This window comes from Coffea arabica, chromosome 2e (genome assembly GCF_036785885.1).
Source record: "Coffea arabica cultivar ET-39 chromosome 2e, Coffea Arabica ET-39 HiFi, whole genome shotgun sequence".
In the NCBI taxonomy this organism is placed as follows: Eukaryota; Viridiplantae; Streptophyta; class Magnoliopsida; order Gentianales; family Rubiaceae; genus Coffea; species Coffea arabica.
Window position 1 is genome coordinate 68,538,624 of NC_092313.1, and position 19,443 is coordinate 68,558,066.

At 36.5% G+C, this 19,443-nt stretch overlaps 2 protein-coding genes across 2 annotated transcripts; one reads left to right on the forward strand and one right to left on the reverse strand.

The window, feature by feature from the left end:
- Nucleotides 1–3,930: 3,930 nt before the first annotated feature.
- On the reverse strand, nucleotides 3,931–7,058 carry LOC140036433 (uncharacterized). The gene is made up of 4 exons (XM_072077843.1): nucleotides 6,101–7,058; nucleotides 5,100–5,815; nucleotides 4,576–4,973; nucleotides 3,931–4,489 (listed from the first exon to the last, which is right to left on the reverse strand). Exons 1-4 carry the CDS (start codon nucleotides 7,056–7,058, stop codon nucleotides 3,931–3,933), a joined length of 2,631 nt encoding a protein of 876 aa, XP_071933944.1.
- A 7,803-nt stretch (nucleotides 7,059–14,861) lies between these two features.
- Nucleotides 14,862–17,239, forward strand: LOC113729384 (GDSL esterase/lipase At5g03980-like). The gene is made up of 5 exons (XM_027253686.1): nucleotides 14,862–15,084; nucleotides 15,945–16,157; nucleotides 16,256–16,404; nucleotides 16,621–16,894; nucleotides 17,016–17,239. Exons 1-5 carry the CDS (start codon nucleotides 14,862–14,864, stop codon nucleotides 17,237–17,239), a joined length of 1,083 nt encoding a protein of 360 aa, XP_027109487.1.
- Nucleotides 17,240–19,443: the final 2,204 nt, after the last annotated feature.

A 19,443-nucleotide genomic window follows, 5' to 3' on the forward strand; every position in this document is an offset into this window, starting at 1 on the left:
ACCCTTAAATATTTTAATGAAATTCTCTTGTTGGTATGCTTATACTTAGAATGACTTTTAAAATTATTTTTTCATTCTTTTCCTTCTTAAACTTTTTTTAAAATTTTTTGACAATAAAACTATGGAATTACCACTATTACCTCTAGTTTTTATTCTAACTAAATGTCGAACTAGTGATTTTTTTGACGAATTAACTTTATATGCAATCCAATATTTTTGCTAATATTTGTTTTCTATTTTTTGGTATTAAAATTAATAACAAATAAAAAAGAAATGACCCAAAAACACTACTAAATTGTGATAATCCCACTAATCGAAAAATTCATAAAATATAAAATGAATTGTTTCAACATTTTCTTTCTATCTTATAATTCTAAATCCATAATAAAATACCATTAAAAGTATCCTATCATAGTAATAAAATTATTGTTATAATTATTTATTAAATAGTAGATATGGACATGAAAATTTGGCACCTTTTCCTTATAATTATATTAGATAATCTTATAATTGTATGGGAAAATAAATTAAAACTCATTACACAAAGGCATTTTTGGGTATTCATTTAAAAATTTGACAAAGTTAATATTATTTTAAGGCTTTGCTACTAAAACTATCAAATCAAAGGAGGTAGATGAAAATTTTCAAATCTCTGGAGAGCTCAGTGAAATTGTTAGAAACCTCAGGGGAGGTTTCTGAAATTATCCCAAAGTTATATGTACTGAATCTATCCATAGGTAGGAAAAAACTGTGGATGATAAAAAAGAACTTGCAAATTTTCCGCAGTAATTAATTCTAACTCAGCCACTATCATAACTAATTATAACCTGGCCGCATGGCTCTTCTTGTTGCACTACTTTGAGCTTTTAGTAAAAGCACCTTGACTAGAGATACCTTTTCTATCAAAATAGAGAGGAAGTAAGAATCCTCCATTTTTTTTTTTAAAAAAAAGGGGGAGGTCATGAAGCCAATACATTATACTTACAATTCTTCATGTTTTAGCACCCAACTCAAGAAAGTATCACTCCAAGAAATTATGGGAAAGTATAAAAATTACTCTACTTATTGACCAAAAAAAAATAAAATTACTCTACATTTTTTTTTTCTATTATCTCCATCTATACCTATTTCTAGGATCACGGTGAACTGATGGGATTGAATCACCATCGGATCATACAGGTGCAAGAGACACCCATATGGTGAGCAACTACATTAAAGGTAGTTGGTTATAAAAATTACTTTACTTGAATTAGTGAGTTTTTGAAAGACACGTTTATTTTTTCAGAGTCTACAATAACATATTCCAAAAGCACTCTAAATACAAATAATCTCAAATACACCAAACCAATATACACACACACACACATGACAACTGCTAAAAAAAATCAAATACAGCTAATGAAAAAAATAAAAAATATAACAAATTCTATTATCTTCTTCTTGCACTCACCACCCACCACCACCGTCACCCCTTCTTCTCCTCCATCACCGCCACCGCCCTTGCCCCTCACTCCTCTGGTAGAGGACGTAGGGACAGTGGAAGAGGGAGGGTTGGCGGGGTGGTGGCAATAGTGGATGGTGGAGAAAAATTAATAAAATTTTAAAAATATCTTAATAAAATTTTAAATTTTAAAAATACTCCAATATACTTTCCAAAAAGCACTTAATCCATATGAACCATCTACACTGAAAAGTAGTTTTTAAAATGCATTGCTATAGAATGGTATATAAAAAATGATCCACAAAGCTCCCGGAACCAAATTCACCATTCTTTTCTCTTTTTTAACATTACAAAGTGAACAAAAGCCATAGTTACATATGCAACAAATTCTCTAGCTACAAAGGAAAGAAGCGAAAAATAACAAACTCCATCGACATATTGCTCTCATTGTAGGTGTTATCGATCAGAATCAAATAGAAGAACCAATTTATGTGATATATTAATGTGGTAAGGAGAGTATCTATTTGCATATCATGTGCACGCTATAACGTTTAAAAATCCCAAAAGGGGAGACTGACTTTCTATAGGCGTTTTCTTGCTTATAGTAACATTCTTAATTTTCTTTTTCCAATAATAAATTTTGCACTTTCTCACGTGAGTTCACAAGACATTTTCCATTTATCATGAACGGTAATTTTGCAATAGAATTTAACGAGATCCACGAGTATATTGAGCAATTCATTAGTACATTGAGGATCCTTAATGTTTTTTTAGACATTGTTAATCCTCAAGGATGGTGAAACATCAGAATCGACCAATATTCATGAGAACAAGTGAGATTTTAGTATGTTGAGGATCCTTAATGTTTTTTTAGACATTATTAATCCTCAAGGATGATGAAACATTAGAATCGACTAACGTTCATGAGAGCAAGTGAGAAAAAATCAATGTTAAGGAGTATAGTTTAAAACACACTTTGCATTAAATGGTTTTGTCATTAATATTGGTCCCTATTAGACACCTATTGCCAGTAATCAAACTGTGATGCCATGATTGTGATGGTATTAATTTGTGGTAAATGATTGTGACAAAAAATTTCTTCAAGAATGCAAAATTGTAGGTCGTGATGGAAAATTTTCAATTGTTGTATGGTTATATCATGTTGCAAAGTTTTAAATGGTTCAGAATTGTATTACGACTACGGTAAATAGTAAATAAGATTTGTTATAATTATTTCTCAAAATTCCTGTCCGTGCCAAAGAGCAATTGTTCACCGTTCCTTTCTCTTTTTTAACATTGCAAAGTGAACAAAAGCCATAGTTACATGTGCAACAAATACTCTAGCTACAAAGAATGGTGAACAAAAGCCATAGTTACCATTCTCTTTTTTTAAAATGATCCACAAAGCTCCCGGAACCAAATTCACCATTCTTTTCTCTTTTTTAACATTGCAAAGTGAATAAAAGCCATAGTTACATGTGCAACAAATACTCTAGCTACAAAGGAAAAAGCAGAAAAATCACAAACTCTGTCAACATATTGCTCTTACTGTAGGTGTTGTCGATCAAAATCATATAGAAGAACCAATTTATGTGATATATATTAATTTGGTAAGCAAAGGATCTATGTGCACATTCTGTGCACACTATAACGTTTAAAAATCCAAAAAGGGGAGACTGACTTTCTGTGAAGTTTTCTTGCTTATAGTAACATTCTTAATTTTCTTTTTTTTTTTCAATAATAATTTTGCCCTTCTCACGTGAGTTCACAAGACATTTTCCATTGATCATGAACGGTAATTTTGCAATAGAATTTAACGAGATCCACGGGTATATTGAGCTATTTATTAGTACATTGAGGATCCTTTTTTTATTTATTTTATAAAAATTTTGGCAGAGTTTCCCCATAAAAAGGATGAAACTCCCTGTCAACAAACCCAAGTTCAAGAAAAATAACCACAAGATAGTTATATACTGCATCTAATGCTATTGCCTTTTAATCTATCGAATAGATGCCACTCCTATCCTATAAAGATAGATAGCCTCTCTCACTTGCTGGCGTAAAGATGCAGCTACGAAATAAATGTCCTCTGCGTATTACCAACATCAACTCAATCTCTCATTATCCTAGACACCGTGTACGAAACGAAGGAAACCCTAAACGATCCAATCTAATAGCCCCCCTGACCAATTGAGGCAAGTCCGAAAATGTATTAAACACATGTCTTGCGCTAGAGTCAGCACCAAAATTTGCCAGACGATCTTCAGGTGTGTTTGCCTCCTTGTAGCAGTGTGTGATTGATTGGAAATACTGCTTGAACATCATCAACTCATCCAGATCTCTCTGCAGACGCCAAGGACAAGCACTAGTTCCTTGAACAATCTGAACCAGGGTGAGAGAGTCCGCCTCTAAGTTTAACTCCAAGCACCCTCGAGCCACACAAAGTCTAACGCCCCATAGCAACGCTCGAAGTTCCGCCTGCATGCTGGTTATGACTCCGAAGTGCTCCGCGTAGCCGAACACAAAATTTCCTCGACTATCCCGCACAAGCCCACCCCCCCACTCCTTCCTGGGTTCCCTCGAGAGCATCCATCTGAATTCAACTTATATCCTTCTCGTGGAGTTGCCCAGTATACTGGCTTAATAACTATCCGTCTTTGATGACTACCCAGCTCGCGAAGCATCCCTTCCCATGTGGGGGCAGAACACTGTACCCCCAGGAACCGTGACTGAAGGTAATCATGCTGAAGCTGGATAATCCGATTCACTATAACCCCGACCCTTATCTTCCGACCTTCAAACACACCCTCATTCCTAGCCTTCCACAAAACCCAGCATACCACCGAAGGAAGTATATTCTGCACAAACTTTACATAGACATTAGTCCCCCTCCTTAACCAGCAAGACCACACCATGTGACGCACCGTATGTACCCCATTAAACTCACCAGTAGTATTCTCGAAATGATGCCAGACCAATCGTGCCCCCTCGCCTGAGCAAAATACATGATTCAAGTCCTCCTCCTGGGGGTTCTGACAACACCAGCATCTAGACGGGCCACAAACCCCAAATCTCTGTAGGCGATCCATAAGAGGGAGCCTCCCCTGTAGTAATCTCAGCATAAAGAAAGAAACCTTGACTGGAGACCCTGCTGCCATATACGGCCAAAGAGCCAAGAGCTGCTACCGGAATCACGGATCAGTGAATAAGCCAATGCAGTGGAAAAGACACCCGAGTTTGTAAGCGCCCACACCATTCTATCATTGCCCCTACCGGGAGGAGGGTCAAGCTCCAAAACCTGTTTGACCAATTCTCCATCCAAGAATTGACAGAGCATGTCCACATTCCAGGCCCTCCGATCGACAAAATCAGCCACCGAATGATCATGGAAGACCTCCATCTTGTCGTAAAGCGCACCTGACCCCATCCAATTGTCATGCCAAAATTCCAATGCACCCTCACGAATTACCCAGGTAATATTGTCCTCCCCAAAACGCTGTATCGTGACCATCCTCCGCCAAGCCTGGGATCCCTGATGCCCAATATTAGCAAGACAAGGGTGTTGTCCTACGCAATACTTCTGGGACATAAACGCTGCCCATAGTGATTGTTATTGCCGAAATTTCCACCAGAGTTTAATGAAAAATGAGTCGTAGACCTGCTTCAACCCTTGCAGACCCACTCCCCGTTCATCCCTCGGCCGACACAAATCTGCCCAACGCATCCAGTGGAACTTGTCCCTCGAATCAGAATACCCCCATAAGAACTTGGCAAACAATTTCTCCAGTGCCACCAACATCCTCTTTGGAGGAGACGCAGCTGCCAGCAAATGAATTGGCATAGAGGCAAGCACGCTCTGAATCAACACCACCCTGCCCCCTGGCGACAAAATCTGGTTCTTCCAAGATAAAATCCGGGTCGCCACTGCATTGTATGTATCCGCATAGTAAACCTTCTTGCTCCTTCCAGCATACAAAGGGCAACCAAAGTACCTTATCGGAAAAGCCCGTCTATTATACCTTAGTACCTGACTAGAAACCACTACCCTTTGAGAGGGAGCCCGTGGATGAGTAAGGAAACAACTCTTCTGAGGGTTGAGCTGCTGACCTGAAGCCACACTATAATCCTGCAGAACCCGTTTGATCAATCGTAGAGACCACCTGCCCCCATTTGAAAAGATAATCACGTCATCGGCGAATGCCAAATGCGTAACTATAGGACACCGAGGAGGTACTCTAAATAAGTAAAGCCCCTCTGTGTGGGTAGCGCATTGAGGCTCGAGACAACACCTCAGCTCCAATAACGAATAAGGCCGGAGAAATGGGATCTCCTTGCCGTAAACCCCGTGACGACTTGAAAAAGCCGTGTGGACCACTATTAACCAATACCGAGAACCACACATTCGATATTAAGCACCAGATCATGTCTATCCAGGTTTTACTGAACCCGAAATGCCGCATCACCTGTAGGAGAAAGGGCCATGAGACTCTATCATAAGCCTTCATCATATCTAACTTGATGACCATATTGCCACCCCGATTTGATTTCTCGATATTCGATACTATCTCCTGAGCTAACAAGAAATTATCTGTAATCTGCCTCCCTCGGACAAACCCGCTTTGCTCTGGAGATATAATCCGGGGTAATATCGTCACCAACCTTGTCGATAATAATTTGGAGATGATTTTGTTAGTAAAGTTGCATAGACTGATCGGCCGAAACTGCGTGAAATCTTGAGGATTCTCCACCTTGGGCAACAACACAATCGAGGTAGTCGTGATACTTCTAGGTAGTTCAGCCCTACAGAAAAAGCTGATGATTGCCCGGTATATATTAGATGCCACCACCTCCCAAGCAAAGGTAAAGAATTTCCCTGTAAACCCGTCCGGGCCTGCTGCGCTCTCCCATCCATAGCAAAGACTATATTCTTAACTTCTGTAAGAGATGGAACGTCCGTTAACCGTGAGTTGTCCTGTTCCGTTTCCAATTTGGGTATTACCTCCAGACCGGTATGGGAGGGTAGGCCTCCCTCTGCCGTGAACAGCTCCTGAAAGAATCCCACCGCTGCCTCCCCAATCTGGGACTCCCCTTCGATCCACTCTCCAGCGGCACCCCTAACTCGATGAATTACCGCCCTACGTCTCTTTTCCGTAACCAAAGAGTGGAAGTATTTGGTGTTCCTATCTCCGACCAAAAGCCACTTAACCGGCGCCGTTTGTTTCCAAAAACCTTCATCAACTACAAGCGCACGTCTCAACTGAGCCCGAGCATGATCTAACTCGCTCTGCCGTTGCTCTGTCGGATCCAGGTCGTACTCCGTCTCAGCCTCGGCTACCACACGCTCTGCACTATAGGCCCCCTCAAAAATATCCCCGAATGTCGTCCTAGACCATTGCTTAAGGGTATTTTTAACATTCCTCAATCTCGAGACCAATACTTGCAAAGGAGAGCCATTGACTGGTTGAGCCCAACAATCCTTGATAACCCTTAATAAACCAGGATGAGTGGTCCAGACGTTTAAGAAACGAAACGGCCTCGGCTTGTTGTCTAGTCTAGTAGCCACCGACAGCAATAGAGGATCATGATCCGACGGGTCACGGCCTAAATGTTGCACCATGACTTAGAACGAAAGCTCCAAAGAGCGCCCACACAGAAGTAATCGATCCAAAAGCCTCCAGATCCGTGCTGTTCCGGATCGATTATTACGCCAGGTATACCTTGACCCAGAGAATCCCGCATCACTGACTCCAGCCACTGCCATGAAATTCAAAAAATCTAACCCCTCAGACGGTCTAAATGGCAAACCACCCCTCTTCTCCTCGGTCTTTGTGACCACATTGAAATCTCCCACCAAAAACCACGAGTTCAAGACGGGTTTATCCCTCAAAAGCGCACTCTACAAATCCTCCCTCTCCTGTTCCGTACACTTCGCATATATACAAGACAGAATAATGGAGTCTTGGAAAAGATGAGATTGCACTATAATAGTTAAATGTTGGGGAGTCTCCCCGGCAGTCTGACACGTAAACAACGACCGGTAGAAAACCCAAACAGAACCCCAATGATTGGACATGCAACAATCCATCCCCAATTTAATTCTAATATCAGTAATCGACTCCACCCTCAACTTAGGTTCAACAACAATCACCAATTGAAGATCATACACTTTAATAAGTTTCCTTAACCGTCTTAAGTTAGGAGCACGAGCTACCCCTCTTATATTCCAAAAAAGTAACTTAATCATCAGAAAGGACAGAAAAAGAATTTGTTGAAGAACTAACCATGGAGCGTAGTGTTCTATCTGACGGAAGGCCAGCCCGGAGACCACGCGACCTTGCATCCATTCTCTCCTTCCGAACCACTTCCTCTTGTGCCAGGGTATCAGAAACAGCCCCCGTGTCTATATGCCCTGTCTCCAGTGGTGACACCTTCCCTCGGACACCATCTCCTCTCATAGGGGAGAGGTTACCCACCCTTCGTTGAGTGTCCTGTATGTCTTCCACTTGCCCCTCAGCAGAACGCACTACCACCCTCGTGGGCAGCCCACTCTCCGCAGCCTCAAAACCTTCCCCTCCTCCCTCATGTCGCAGCACCACCTCAATACCTTCGACCGCCACCGTCCCACAGTCCGCATCTGTCTTCCTCTTTTGCTCTACTGGAGTAGCAACAGAGGTCTGCCGCACCTGGTCCCCTTGCTCAATCCCTGCTCGCTGCCCGTGAGACGCACCACCTAGTGATTGACCGTGATCATCGTTGCCAGCCACAGCCCCCGTATCTTCTCCCTTTACTCCATCAACCGCTGCCGCCTCTTGCAGCAACACTGATGGCAATTCCCCATTACCCTCCACAGGCCCATTAGGCATGTCTGTATTCGCCGTCTCTACCAAACGGAGTTGTCTTGTTCCAGTATTCTTGGCATGATGACTAGAGGCTCTCCGCAACTCAGGCTTCAACACATGGCAAGTCTCCACATCGTGACCTTGGCGGAAACAATGTGAGCAGTATCTAGGAGGGTTCTCCACTACCAACTCTTGCCAGAAACCAGCGTGATTTCCATTGCCAATCCAAACCCACAACGGCGTCAGCCGCAATAAATCCATCTCAACACACACCCGTGCCACACTTGGCCGTGACACCGCAAGTGTAGCCGCATCAACCAGCAAAGGGTTACCTACCATAGAAGCAATCTGGAAAATCACCTCCTTATTGACAAAGTGTATCGGAGGTTTTGGTAATTGGAGCCACAACGGAACCATCGACAATTCCCTGTCAACATGGAAGTCCGTGGTCCATTTGAATACTCTCATAGGAAAGGAAGACACATACCATATCCTCCTAAACCATACACGATGGAAGTTAATTTCATTGTGCAACTGAATCAACACATGTCGTGTGTCCACCAAGCCCACCGATGGGTTCTCACGCAAATCCAGTGACGCAACGAACTTCCTCACCTCCTCCAACTTCGGTCTACCTCTGGAGAATTTCCCAACCAATGCGAAATGAAACGGACTGGCCATAGCTTCCACCACTGCCTGTGGGAAAATCAGCTCAGGTTCCCCTTTGTGTGTAGCCTCCTCTGCCGCAAAGGCAAGCATCGGCTGCGGTGAATTGTTCGTGAACAACTCTGAAAAGGATTTGCGTTGAAAGGTAGGGGGGGCAGGATGCCCCCCATCAGGTGGCCGGAGGGTAGCCATGGACTGCTGCACCCCTGCCCAAGCCGCTCTTTCAAAACCTTAGTACCGAAACCTTACCTACTATTATCAAAATAAAAGAGATCGGTTTCTTTTGAACCGGGATGGACCTTACCTTTGGCTAGCAAACCATATCCTAGGTTACTTTACTCTTTAGCATTATGTCAAACATGTGGTACGCATGATTTAAGATCATATAGTTCTTGAAGTTTGGCAGAAAATAAACCCCAATTTTTTGCCAACAATCAAAGTTTGAAAAGAAAAAAAAACAGGATGAATGTCGAGGTTAATTGCGAACAATCTTTAATGAGGATCCTTAATGTATTTTTAGACATTATTAATCTTCAAGGATGGTGAAACATCAGAATCGACCAATATTCATGAGAACAAGTGAGGTTTTAGTATGTTGAGGATCCTTAATGTCTTTTTAGACATTATTAATCCTCAAGGATGATAAAACATTAGAATCGACTAATAGTCATGAGAGCAAGTGAGAAAAAATCAATGTTAAGGAGTATCGTTTAAAACACACTTTACATTGAATGGGTTTATTGTCATTAATATTGGGCCCTATTAGACACGTATTTTCATTAATCAAACTGTGATGGTGTTAATTTGCGGTAAATGATTGTGACAAAAACTTTCTTCAAGAACGCAAAATTGTAGGTCACGACGAAAATTCTTCAATTGTTGTCAAACAATGGCTATATCATGTTGCAAAGTTTTAAACGGTTTAGAATTGTATTAAGACCACGGTAAATAGTAAATAAAATTTGTTATAATTATTTCTAAAAATTCCAAAATCATGATATGTCTGTGCCAAAGAACAATTGTCACCGAATAAATATAAAGCATTGGCCACAATAGTATCTATATCTATATGTATTGCAGAGTGGGTTTTTAGGAAAGAGCCTCTCAATAGTTTCCAAACTTCTCATTTTTTTTCTAGATTTTTGTATTTATTTTAATACATAAAAAGTAGTGGGTTATAACCAACCCTATCACTAGTCAAATTTAAAATTTAAAACTTTCCCACTATCTACTTCATAAACCGTTTATAATTTGTTATTTATACTTTAAATCCTTTTTAGTCCTTAATTAAAGACAAATGCTAATTCGTATGCTATTTTAATACAATTTTACATTTTTATAATTAAGAAATATTTATCACTAAACTAATCCTATAACCACCCCTACAAATGAGATTTCCAAATTACAATCATGTTTCAAAAAAATCACAAATGTGCAACTAAATGTAAAGTTGAGGGGGTAAAGTGCAACTAAATGTAAAGTTAAGGGGCTTCCTATATTTAACCCTAAAAAAATTGCAAGAACGGAACAATTTTTTTTTTGCCCTTTAGGATGGCCGGACATCCATGTGCAGTGACCAAAAAACTTTCCCTTTCTTAAAGAACGTAAGATTGCCAATTTATTTATTTTTTAAAAAGGAATAGGGTTGTTTCAAATCCAAAAAAAAAAAGAAACAAACCTAGGTTCCTCCATTGTTATGATTTTTTTCACCATTATTCTAAGAAATTTGCTAAATTGAGTTCTTTAGGGCAAAGAATGAGATGTGTGACCAGTCCCTTTTTTTTTAATTTGCGTGACCAGCCTATTCTTTACAGAAGTTTAAATTTTTAAAAAAGTATACAAAAATTAGGGGAGATAATATTAGGAGTTTATAGTAAATTTACCACACTTCTGGTGTGGTTTTCGCCTGTCCAATATCATGAAAGAATAGAATAAACCATTATCAATTATTACACGCTAAGTAGAATTTAGAAGCATACAACATGATCAAGAAACAGCAGAACCAATTAGGACTAGATTTTGACCCAACCCTATCACCAGTCAAATTTAAAATTTAAAACTTTCCCACTATCTACTTCATAAACCGTTTATAATTTCTTATTTATACTTTAAATCCTTTTTACTCCTTAATTAAAGACAAATGCTCATTCGTATGCTATTTTAATACAATTTTACATTTTATAATTAAGAAATATTTATCACTAAACTAATCCTATAACCACCCCTACAAATGAGATTTCCAAATTACAATCACGTTTCAAAAAAATCACAAATGTGCAACTAAATGTAAAGTTGAGGGGGTACAGTGTAACTAAATGTAAAGTTAAGGGGCTTACTATATTTAACCCTAAAAAAAATTGTAAGAACAGAACAATTGTTTTTTTTTCCCTTTAGGATGGCCGGACATCCATGTGTAGTGACCAAAAAATTTTCCCTTTCTTAATGAACGTAAGATGGCCAGTTTATTTATTTTTTAAAAAGGGATAGGGTTGTTTCAGATCCAAAAAAAAAAAAAGAAACAAACCCAGGTTCCTCCATTGTTATGATTTTTTTCACCATTATTCTACGAAATTTGCTAAATTGAGTTCTTTAGGGCAAAGAATGAGATGTGTGACTAGTCCCTTTTTTTTTTCTTATTTGCATGACTAGCCTATTGTTGCCAAAAGTTTAAATTTATTAAAAAGCATACAAAAATTAGGGGGGATAATATTAGGAGTTTATAGTAAATTTACCACACTTCTGGTGTGGTTTTCGCCTGTCCAATACCACGAAAGAATAGAATAAATCATTATCAATTATTACACGCTAAGTAGAATTTGGAAGCATACAACATGATCAAGAAACAGTAGAACCAATTAGGACTAGATTTTGACCCCAAAAAAAATTAGAACTAGATGCCACTGGCACGTTGCCGTAACTTGCAATGCCAATTCGGACTATTTAGCATTTTTTTTTGCAAGGAATTAGGACACGGTAAAGCTTATTTAGGCAAACTTTACCGCATCGGTGATTTGAATATACTATCAAATTATTGAATATACTACAAATTCTATAATCATGCTCGCATTTTCCCCACGTTTCCCACTCCAATTAAGAGTCCTCCAATTTAAGAAATGTTTATCTCTTAACTAATCCTACAACCGCTCCTAAAAATCCTATAATTATGCTCACGTTTTCCCTACATTTGCCCCACTTTTCCACTCCAATTAAGAGTCCTCCAATTTAAGAATTCCACTCCAATTAAAAGTCCTCCAAAACATAGCATCCTCATTCAATTTTCTTGCGTGCTCACTCCAATTAAGAGAACTTTCTTGCATTTTCCCCAAGAACTTATTATCTCCTTCAACTTTTTTATGGTATCCATCTTAGCTCTTAACCTAATTTCACTATGGAACATGCCCGCTTACAAGCATTTCAATGACAGCTAAATTTCAAACTCGCAAGATTGCAAAGGAGGGAACATTTGTTTAGATAACGAAACGTACACCGCAATGATTCCACACAGCAGTTTGAAAAGTTTCAGCAACTTTGCGTTGACGAAAGAGAAATCTCACATCAAATTCGAACGACAAAATCCCAACTACACCGATTAAAACGTCGTTCGCATCAAATTAGAAATTCCGGTACTGTTTATTCTTTAAACATTTGCATTTCCATTGTTTTTCAAATATTATTCTCAATAATGTAATATTTTCGATTGATTATTGCTGTTATTGTCTTTCGTCTTTAAATAGAAGTGAAATGTTAGGTAATTGGTCATCGTTTTAGAATCATTTTCTCATGATTCAATAACAACTTATTATGCCATAGTAAGCATAAAAATTTATTTTATAGTCAGAGCAATAGATGTCCATCACTGTTTTTATGTCATCTTTTTTCCCTATGACACAAGTATTGGTATTTGACTTTTAATAGAACCAAATTCCCTCCAGATACAAAAATGATGGAATTTGATATGAGAAATTTCTTACGATAGAAAATTTACATTTTCAGATTGTTTGCGACTTAGTTAGGATTCTTGGAGTTCGATAATTATGTATAGTATTTGATATTGTCATGATGACAGTTTGCGTACCTTTAGGCCAAAAGAGTTAATGTTTCTTATCACAAAAAGATTGTCATTATCTGATTCTTTGTCACTTTGGTCTACATTGATTGTAAAGATGTGGTCGACACTGTTGTTAGGTAATTAATTTCGTGTACTTTTAATTTCAACATATTTTTCTGTATTGTATATAACATTTTATTTGTCAAACAGATACAATGTTAACATACAAATAAGAGATTCCAGTGGTAATATACATCTTAATCTACAAGACAGACATGCACGATTCTTATTTAGTTTTGATGTTTCTTATCTCAGAGAATTACAAAAGAAGGTAGAATTTCTTGATATATATATATATATATATATATTTTATAATGCTATTTATAAACTATGTAAAAAAAATACTAATTTTGAATTTCGTACGTACTTAATTTTCAGGAAAATAATGATATGTTGTTCAACCAACGAATCAATTCATGCAAAGATCGTGCATTTTCATTTGTAGTACGCACTCCACAAAATTCAACAAAATTAATTAAATCACCAATTTTGGCTTTCGTACTAAAAATTGATTGGTGTGAAGAGTGTTCGCAACTTCATGCAAGATTATCAAATCGAATGCATAATATTTGAAAGTATTTCATTTTAACAACATTCATTTTTATTCATATGTCATTCATTTTCTAATATAAATTTTTATTATTTTTTCAGAATCTATCTTCTGAAAAAAGGCAGTTCTTGAATGATATACACATTCTATCATATTTCAAACTATTGTTAGGCAGATATTAAATTTTAATTGTGTTGGTACAATTTTTTAACCTTTTTTTTAACTATTTTATTTTCATTTTTTCCAATAATGTCAGCACCGTGCGTAGCACGGGTATTCACACTAGTAATGAAGTAAAACTCCTCCAGTTTCAATGGTGTGCTTAAGAAATTAAAGGGTTAGCTCTTTTTCAGATTTTTTGTGCTGGTCTTAATGTTTCAGTTATGAATGGACAAAAATGCCATTTAAATCTGACTGGATTTAATTCTAAAGTCACCGGAAGTTCTTAAAGTATACAGTTTTAATTATTCAAGGATCAATCGAAAACAAAATTTAATTGAGGGGTTAAAAGTAAACAATGGCAATAATTTAGAGGTTCCACAAATTTTTTACCCAACAATTTAGAATGGTTCTACGTGATTAACAATATATATATTTACAATAGTTTGAATCCAAAAAACATTTGGATTTCTAGTTCCACAGAAATTAGTTTTATTTCTCATATACTCCAGATCCCAACAATACTAGGAGAGATTTATGATCTCATCCCGAAAGAATTTGGATTTTGTCGCTCAGCAAACATACTAGGAGATTGGTACTCTAATTCTAAAGTGAATAGAAACCTATTGGTGCCTATATATTCAGCACTATCAATCATGGGAACTTTATACATCAACAATTCAAATCGTATTTTTTCCTTGTTATACATACTAGTATAACAAGGAAATTGGTATACATACTAGTATAACAATTCTAATCCTAGTATTTTTTCCTTGTCAAACATACTAGTATAACAAGGAAATTGTTATACATACTAGCATAACAATTCTAATCCTTGTATTTTTCCTTGTCAAACATACTAGGAGATTGGTACTCTAATCCTAAAGTGAATGGAATTCTATTGGTGCCTATATATTCAGCACTATCAATCATAGGAACTTTATACATCAACAATTCAAATCGTGTTTTTTTCTTGTTATCTTCTAAGAAACAATGGCTACGAGGGGTCAACATATCTCCATTATTTGTCTCAGTTTCTTCTTAATTCTTCTTCTTTTACATCCTCATGCTTGCACTGCAAGAAAATTCAGAGGTACCATGGCCGGTTTTATGAATGTTGAAAAAGCAGGTGAACTGGGAAGGCTGTATCACCTTGACAAGATATATCAGCTCGGTGACTCAATTTCTGATACTGGAAACCTTGTTTTAGAGAGTCCCCATGGCAGTGGTTTCTTGTTCACTAGACCCCCTTATGGCGAGACAACGTTTGGAAAACCTACTGGTCGATGTTCTAATGGGCTCCTCATGGTTGACTATTTCGGTATGCACCAAAATTAATTCCAAACTACTTTTTATTATTACTATTTTTTTTGTAGTTGAGAATTTTCTTGCAATTTGCCTCTTATAACTTTTTTATGTTTACAACCATTATTCTTCCTTTTTTTTTTAATTTACAACCATATCTTCCTATTTCTGGTTGGGCTCCTCATTGTTGACTATTTCGGTATGCGCCAAAAATAATTCCAATCTACTTGTCATTATTACTATTTTTTTTTTGTAGTTGAGAATTTTCTTGAAATTTGCCTCTTATAACTTTATTTATGTTTACAACCATTATTCTTCCTTTTTTTTTTAATTTACAACGATATCTTCCTATTTCTGGTTGAGGCTATGTGAATTTCTGTTTCTTTGGTTTGTCAAATTTTTAACCTAATTCTATTTGTTTATTTTCCCAAGCTCTTCTAGATCTTTTTTTTTTTGTTTAATTTTTTTATATGTGATATCTAATTAAGGATCAAAAGTTTAAATCTACTGAAAAAATTAAACGAGCAGAACCATCATCTAATCAGGCTTGATGTGTGTTACGTGAATATCATGAAAATTAACATGCTTAATTACTCCAGAAAATTTATGCAAAAGTAAGAGAAATTAAAATGGAGAGGGCAGATTAAATCCCAATTTCATAACGTTTAAGTCAGTTTTCTTATTACAAAAAATTAACAAGTGGATATATAGGTTTTTATCAGGAAAAAAGTTTTTCAAACAAGGCAGAATTCCAATTAATTCTTTTGAGGAAAAACTAGGCCTAATTTTTCTTGTAGAACGTCCGTATTTTGGTTCTTTTTTTTTTAATACTCCTAATCGTATTAGCAACTAAGATTGTTGAACTTTGTTTAACAGCAACAGCATTTGGTCTTCCATACCTCGAACCTTACAAGAAAGCTCATGCAAACTTCAAACATGGGGTAAACTTTGCTGTTGCTGGAGCTACTGCTCTATCAGAAGAGGCATTGAAAGCTAAAAACATTACAAATCCAGCAACCAATAGTTCCCTTAGCGTGCAATTGGAATGGATGGCTTCCCACTTCAACTCCACTTGTCACGCCAAAGAAGGTTAGCAAATTAATTTAACTTTTTAGCACAGATCAAGAATATATTAAGGTAACAATTATTGATTATCCTATTTCTTTTTTTGTTAATCTAAACCCTAGGATGTTGGAACATGCTCAGAAGTGCCCTTTTCTTTGTTGGTGAGATTGGAGGCAATGACTATAACTATGGCTTCGTTCAAAGAAAAACCTTGGACGAGTTAACTGGTTTAGTGCCAGATGTTGTCCAAAGTATTACAGATGCTGTTCGGGTGATTGCTCTCTCTGTTTTTGATTTAATTTCCTTGTTAATTTAATTTCAAGTATGCTTAATTTCTCAAAACTGCTTTTTTAAAAAAAAAATTTCTCAAATTCCTTTTTTTTTTGCAACTGTTCAAAAATGGCATTTTTCATTAGGGGTTTGTTTATATGTACAAATAAAAATTTAACAATCTTATTTTCATCTTGCTAATTTTTGCTATTTTCAGAGAGTCATTGGTTTTGGGGCAAGACGAGTTATTGTCCCTGGTAACTTCCCAATTGGCTGTCTTCCAATTTATCTCAGTAGCTTCCACACAAATAATTCAGCAGCATATGATGAAAAACACTGTCTCAAGGACTTAAACAACTTCGCTGAAATTCACAATGAAGTTCTAAAAGCATCAATCAACGTGTTGAAGAAAGAATATCCCTATGTCGACATTGTCTATGGTGACTACTACAACGCCTACTTGTGGCTCCTGTCTCATGCCAGGCGTCTACGTAAGTTAATTTGTTACCATACCATCATTTTGCCGAAATTTTTTTTAAGTATATATATGTACTAAATTAATTATCTAGCTTAATCCCACAACTTAAAATTTTTGGTTGAAAATTCTTGCAGGATTTGATAGAAATTCTTTACAAAAGGCTTGTTGTGGAAGTGGATCAGGGCCATACAATTTTGATCCTCGAAAGATGTGTGGGGCTGAAGGAGTTTCTGCATGTCCTAACCCTGATAAATACATAAGCTGGGATGGAATTCATTCAACACAACGATCATATAAGTACATTACAGGATATTTGTTGCGCTCCATCTTGCCTCAAATGAGGATGTTTCATCTTTGAGTTGGAGATCATGTTATAGTTTCTGCTAGCTAGTTGTCGTTTCAATTCGGCCCGCAGGGGTTCCTTTTCTTTCTGATTCTTTATTTGTTTATTCGATGGTATAACACATTCCATCTTTTACTTTCCATTGACGTTTCTATTGTTATCAATAACATTTTTACTTAGATTCAAATTGAAAAGAAGTACTTTGCATTAATCCAGTAGTACTTGGTACTTCAAAGTTTGCTTTTCAGTTTCATTTTGTTGTAGAAAACAGTTCTCTTGGTCTTTTATCGAGGGGGAAATGGGGAATAGTTTGATTTTAGCCTTAATCTATTTCATGTCTAATTTCTGTGCTCTGCCATGGTTGACATATAGAACTTACGGCCTGCATCTGAATTTGCCTTGGTTATTGTTAAAGCTGAACTGGTTTTTGCTTCTAGCTAGCTGCATCTGAAATTCCCAGCAATTCTTAGTATATTTATATGCTATCAAGTCGGGTGGCTTTGCATCTGAGTCCGACTCAATAATCTTTAATCAAGCTGCTCAAGCTTGGTTAATATCAATTTAAGTTGAAAAGAGCAGTTGACTCGAATAATTCACAGATTCCTTGGTGACTTAAATTGAGCAACAGTTCGTTCAACTTGAGAAGGGGTTATTGGTAGAAGGGGAAATCAAGTATGTATCTATGTTCACTGGGTTTAGTGAAATATTATTTGATCACACGGGATCGACAGTGCCACTTTTCCAGTGGCAATTCAGTGCCACTTCTATATTTATGTCAAGTATCCTATTTATTTATTTTGGCATGCGTTATTTATTTAAATTTCTTCTACTATCACGTGATAAGTGGAATTGGCACTGAATTTGGCATCAAATAGTGGCATAGAGGATCCCAACTGATTATTTGTATCCAAGAACTTCGGAGAAAATATGTGTTTGTCCTAGTGTCTTGGTTCAAAAGTTTTTGGGATAATTTCAGAAATCTCTCTTGAGGTTTTTGGCAATTACATTTAGCTCCTTCGAGGTTTTAAAAATTACATACACCTCACTTGTTATTTAAAATGCCAATACTACCCTAAATATTTTAATGAAATTCCCTTGTTGGTATGCTTATACTTAGAATCACTTTTAAAATTGTTTTTCATTCTTAAACCTTTTTTTAAATTTTTTGCCAATAAAACTGTAGAATTACCACTATTACCTCTAGTTTTTATTGTAACCAAATGTCGAACTAGTGATTTTTTTGATGAGTTAACTTTATATGCAATCCAATATTTTTGCTAATATTTGTTTTCTATTTTTTGGTATTAAAATTAATAAAAAATAAAAAATAAATGGCCCAAAAACACTTTTAAATTGTGATAATTCCATTACTCGAAAAATTGATAAATTTTAAAATGAATTGTTTCAACATTTTCTTTTCTATCTTATAAATCTAAATCCATAATAAAATATCATTAAAAGTATCCTATCATAGTAATAAAATTATTATTATAGCTATTTATCAAATAGTAGATATGGACATGAAAATTTGACACCTTTTCCTTGTAATTATATTAGATAATCTTATAATTGTATGGGAAAATAAATTAAAACTCATTATACAAGGGCATTTTTGGGTATTCATTTAAAAATTTGACCAAGTTAATATTATTTTAAAGTTTTGTTACTAAAACTATCAAATCAAAGGAGGTAGGTATAATTTTTCAAATCTCTATAGAGCTCAGTGAAATTGTTAGAAACCTCAGGAGAGGTTTCTGAAATTATCCCAAAGTTATATGTACTGAATCGATCCATAGGTAGGAAAAGATCCATAGGTAGGAAAAAACTATGGATGATAAAATAGAACTTGCAAATTTTCCGCAGTAATTAATTCTAACTCAGCCACTATCATAACTAATTATAACCAGGCCGCAGGCTCTTCTTCTTCTTTTTTTTTTTTTTTGATAAGAAACAAACGGAAAAATTTTATTACTGAGAAACAAACGGATACCACGATTTGTTTGACAAAATTTGGAGGAGCATTCCAAAGAGATTCATAAAGGTTGGCATACTTTGCTCGGTTGGCTGAGATATGCGCAACCTTGTTTGCCTCCCTTGGTATCCATTTGACATCAATACAAAGTTGATCTAGCAAGGCTAAGCGTATATCCTCAAGAATCAAGCCTAAGTCAGACAGGATGTCTTCCTTATCAAGAATGAGTTTGATAATCGAAGCTGCA

What these genes read in the sequence shown, in the direction of transcription:
- LOC113729384 (XM_027253686.1), top strand. Translation starts at nt 14,862, where the DNA reads ATGGCCGGTTTTATGAATGTTGAAAAAGCAGGTGAACTGGGAAGGCTG. An exon ending in CCTCATGGTTGACTATTTCG is followed by an intron (nt 15,085 to 15,944) that starts GTATGCACCAAA and finishes TTTGTTTAACAG; the next exon opens with CAACAGCATTTGGTCTTCCA. An exon ending in CACTTGTCACGCCAAAGAAG is followed by an intron (nt 16,158 to 16,255) that starts GTTAGCAAATTA and finishes TCTAAACCCTAG; the next exon opens with GATGTTGGAACATGCTCAGA.
- LOC140036433 (XM_072077843.1), bottom strand. Translation starts at nt 7,058, where the DNA reads ATGGTGCAACATTTAGGCCGTGACCCGTCGGATCATGATCCTCTATTG. An exon ending in TCCAAATTATTATCGACAAG is followed by an intron (nt 5,816 to 6,100) that starts GTTGGTGACGAT and finishes ATTGGTTAATAG; the next exon opens with TGGTCCACACGGCTTTTTCA. An exon ending in GTCTGCAAGGGTTGAAGCAG is followed by an intron (nt 4,974 to 5,099) that starts GTCTACGACTCA and finishes ATTGGGCATCAG; the next exon opens with GGATCCCAGGCTTGGCGGAG.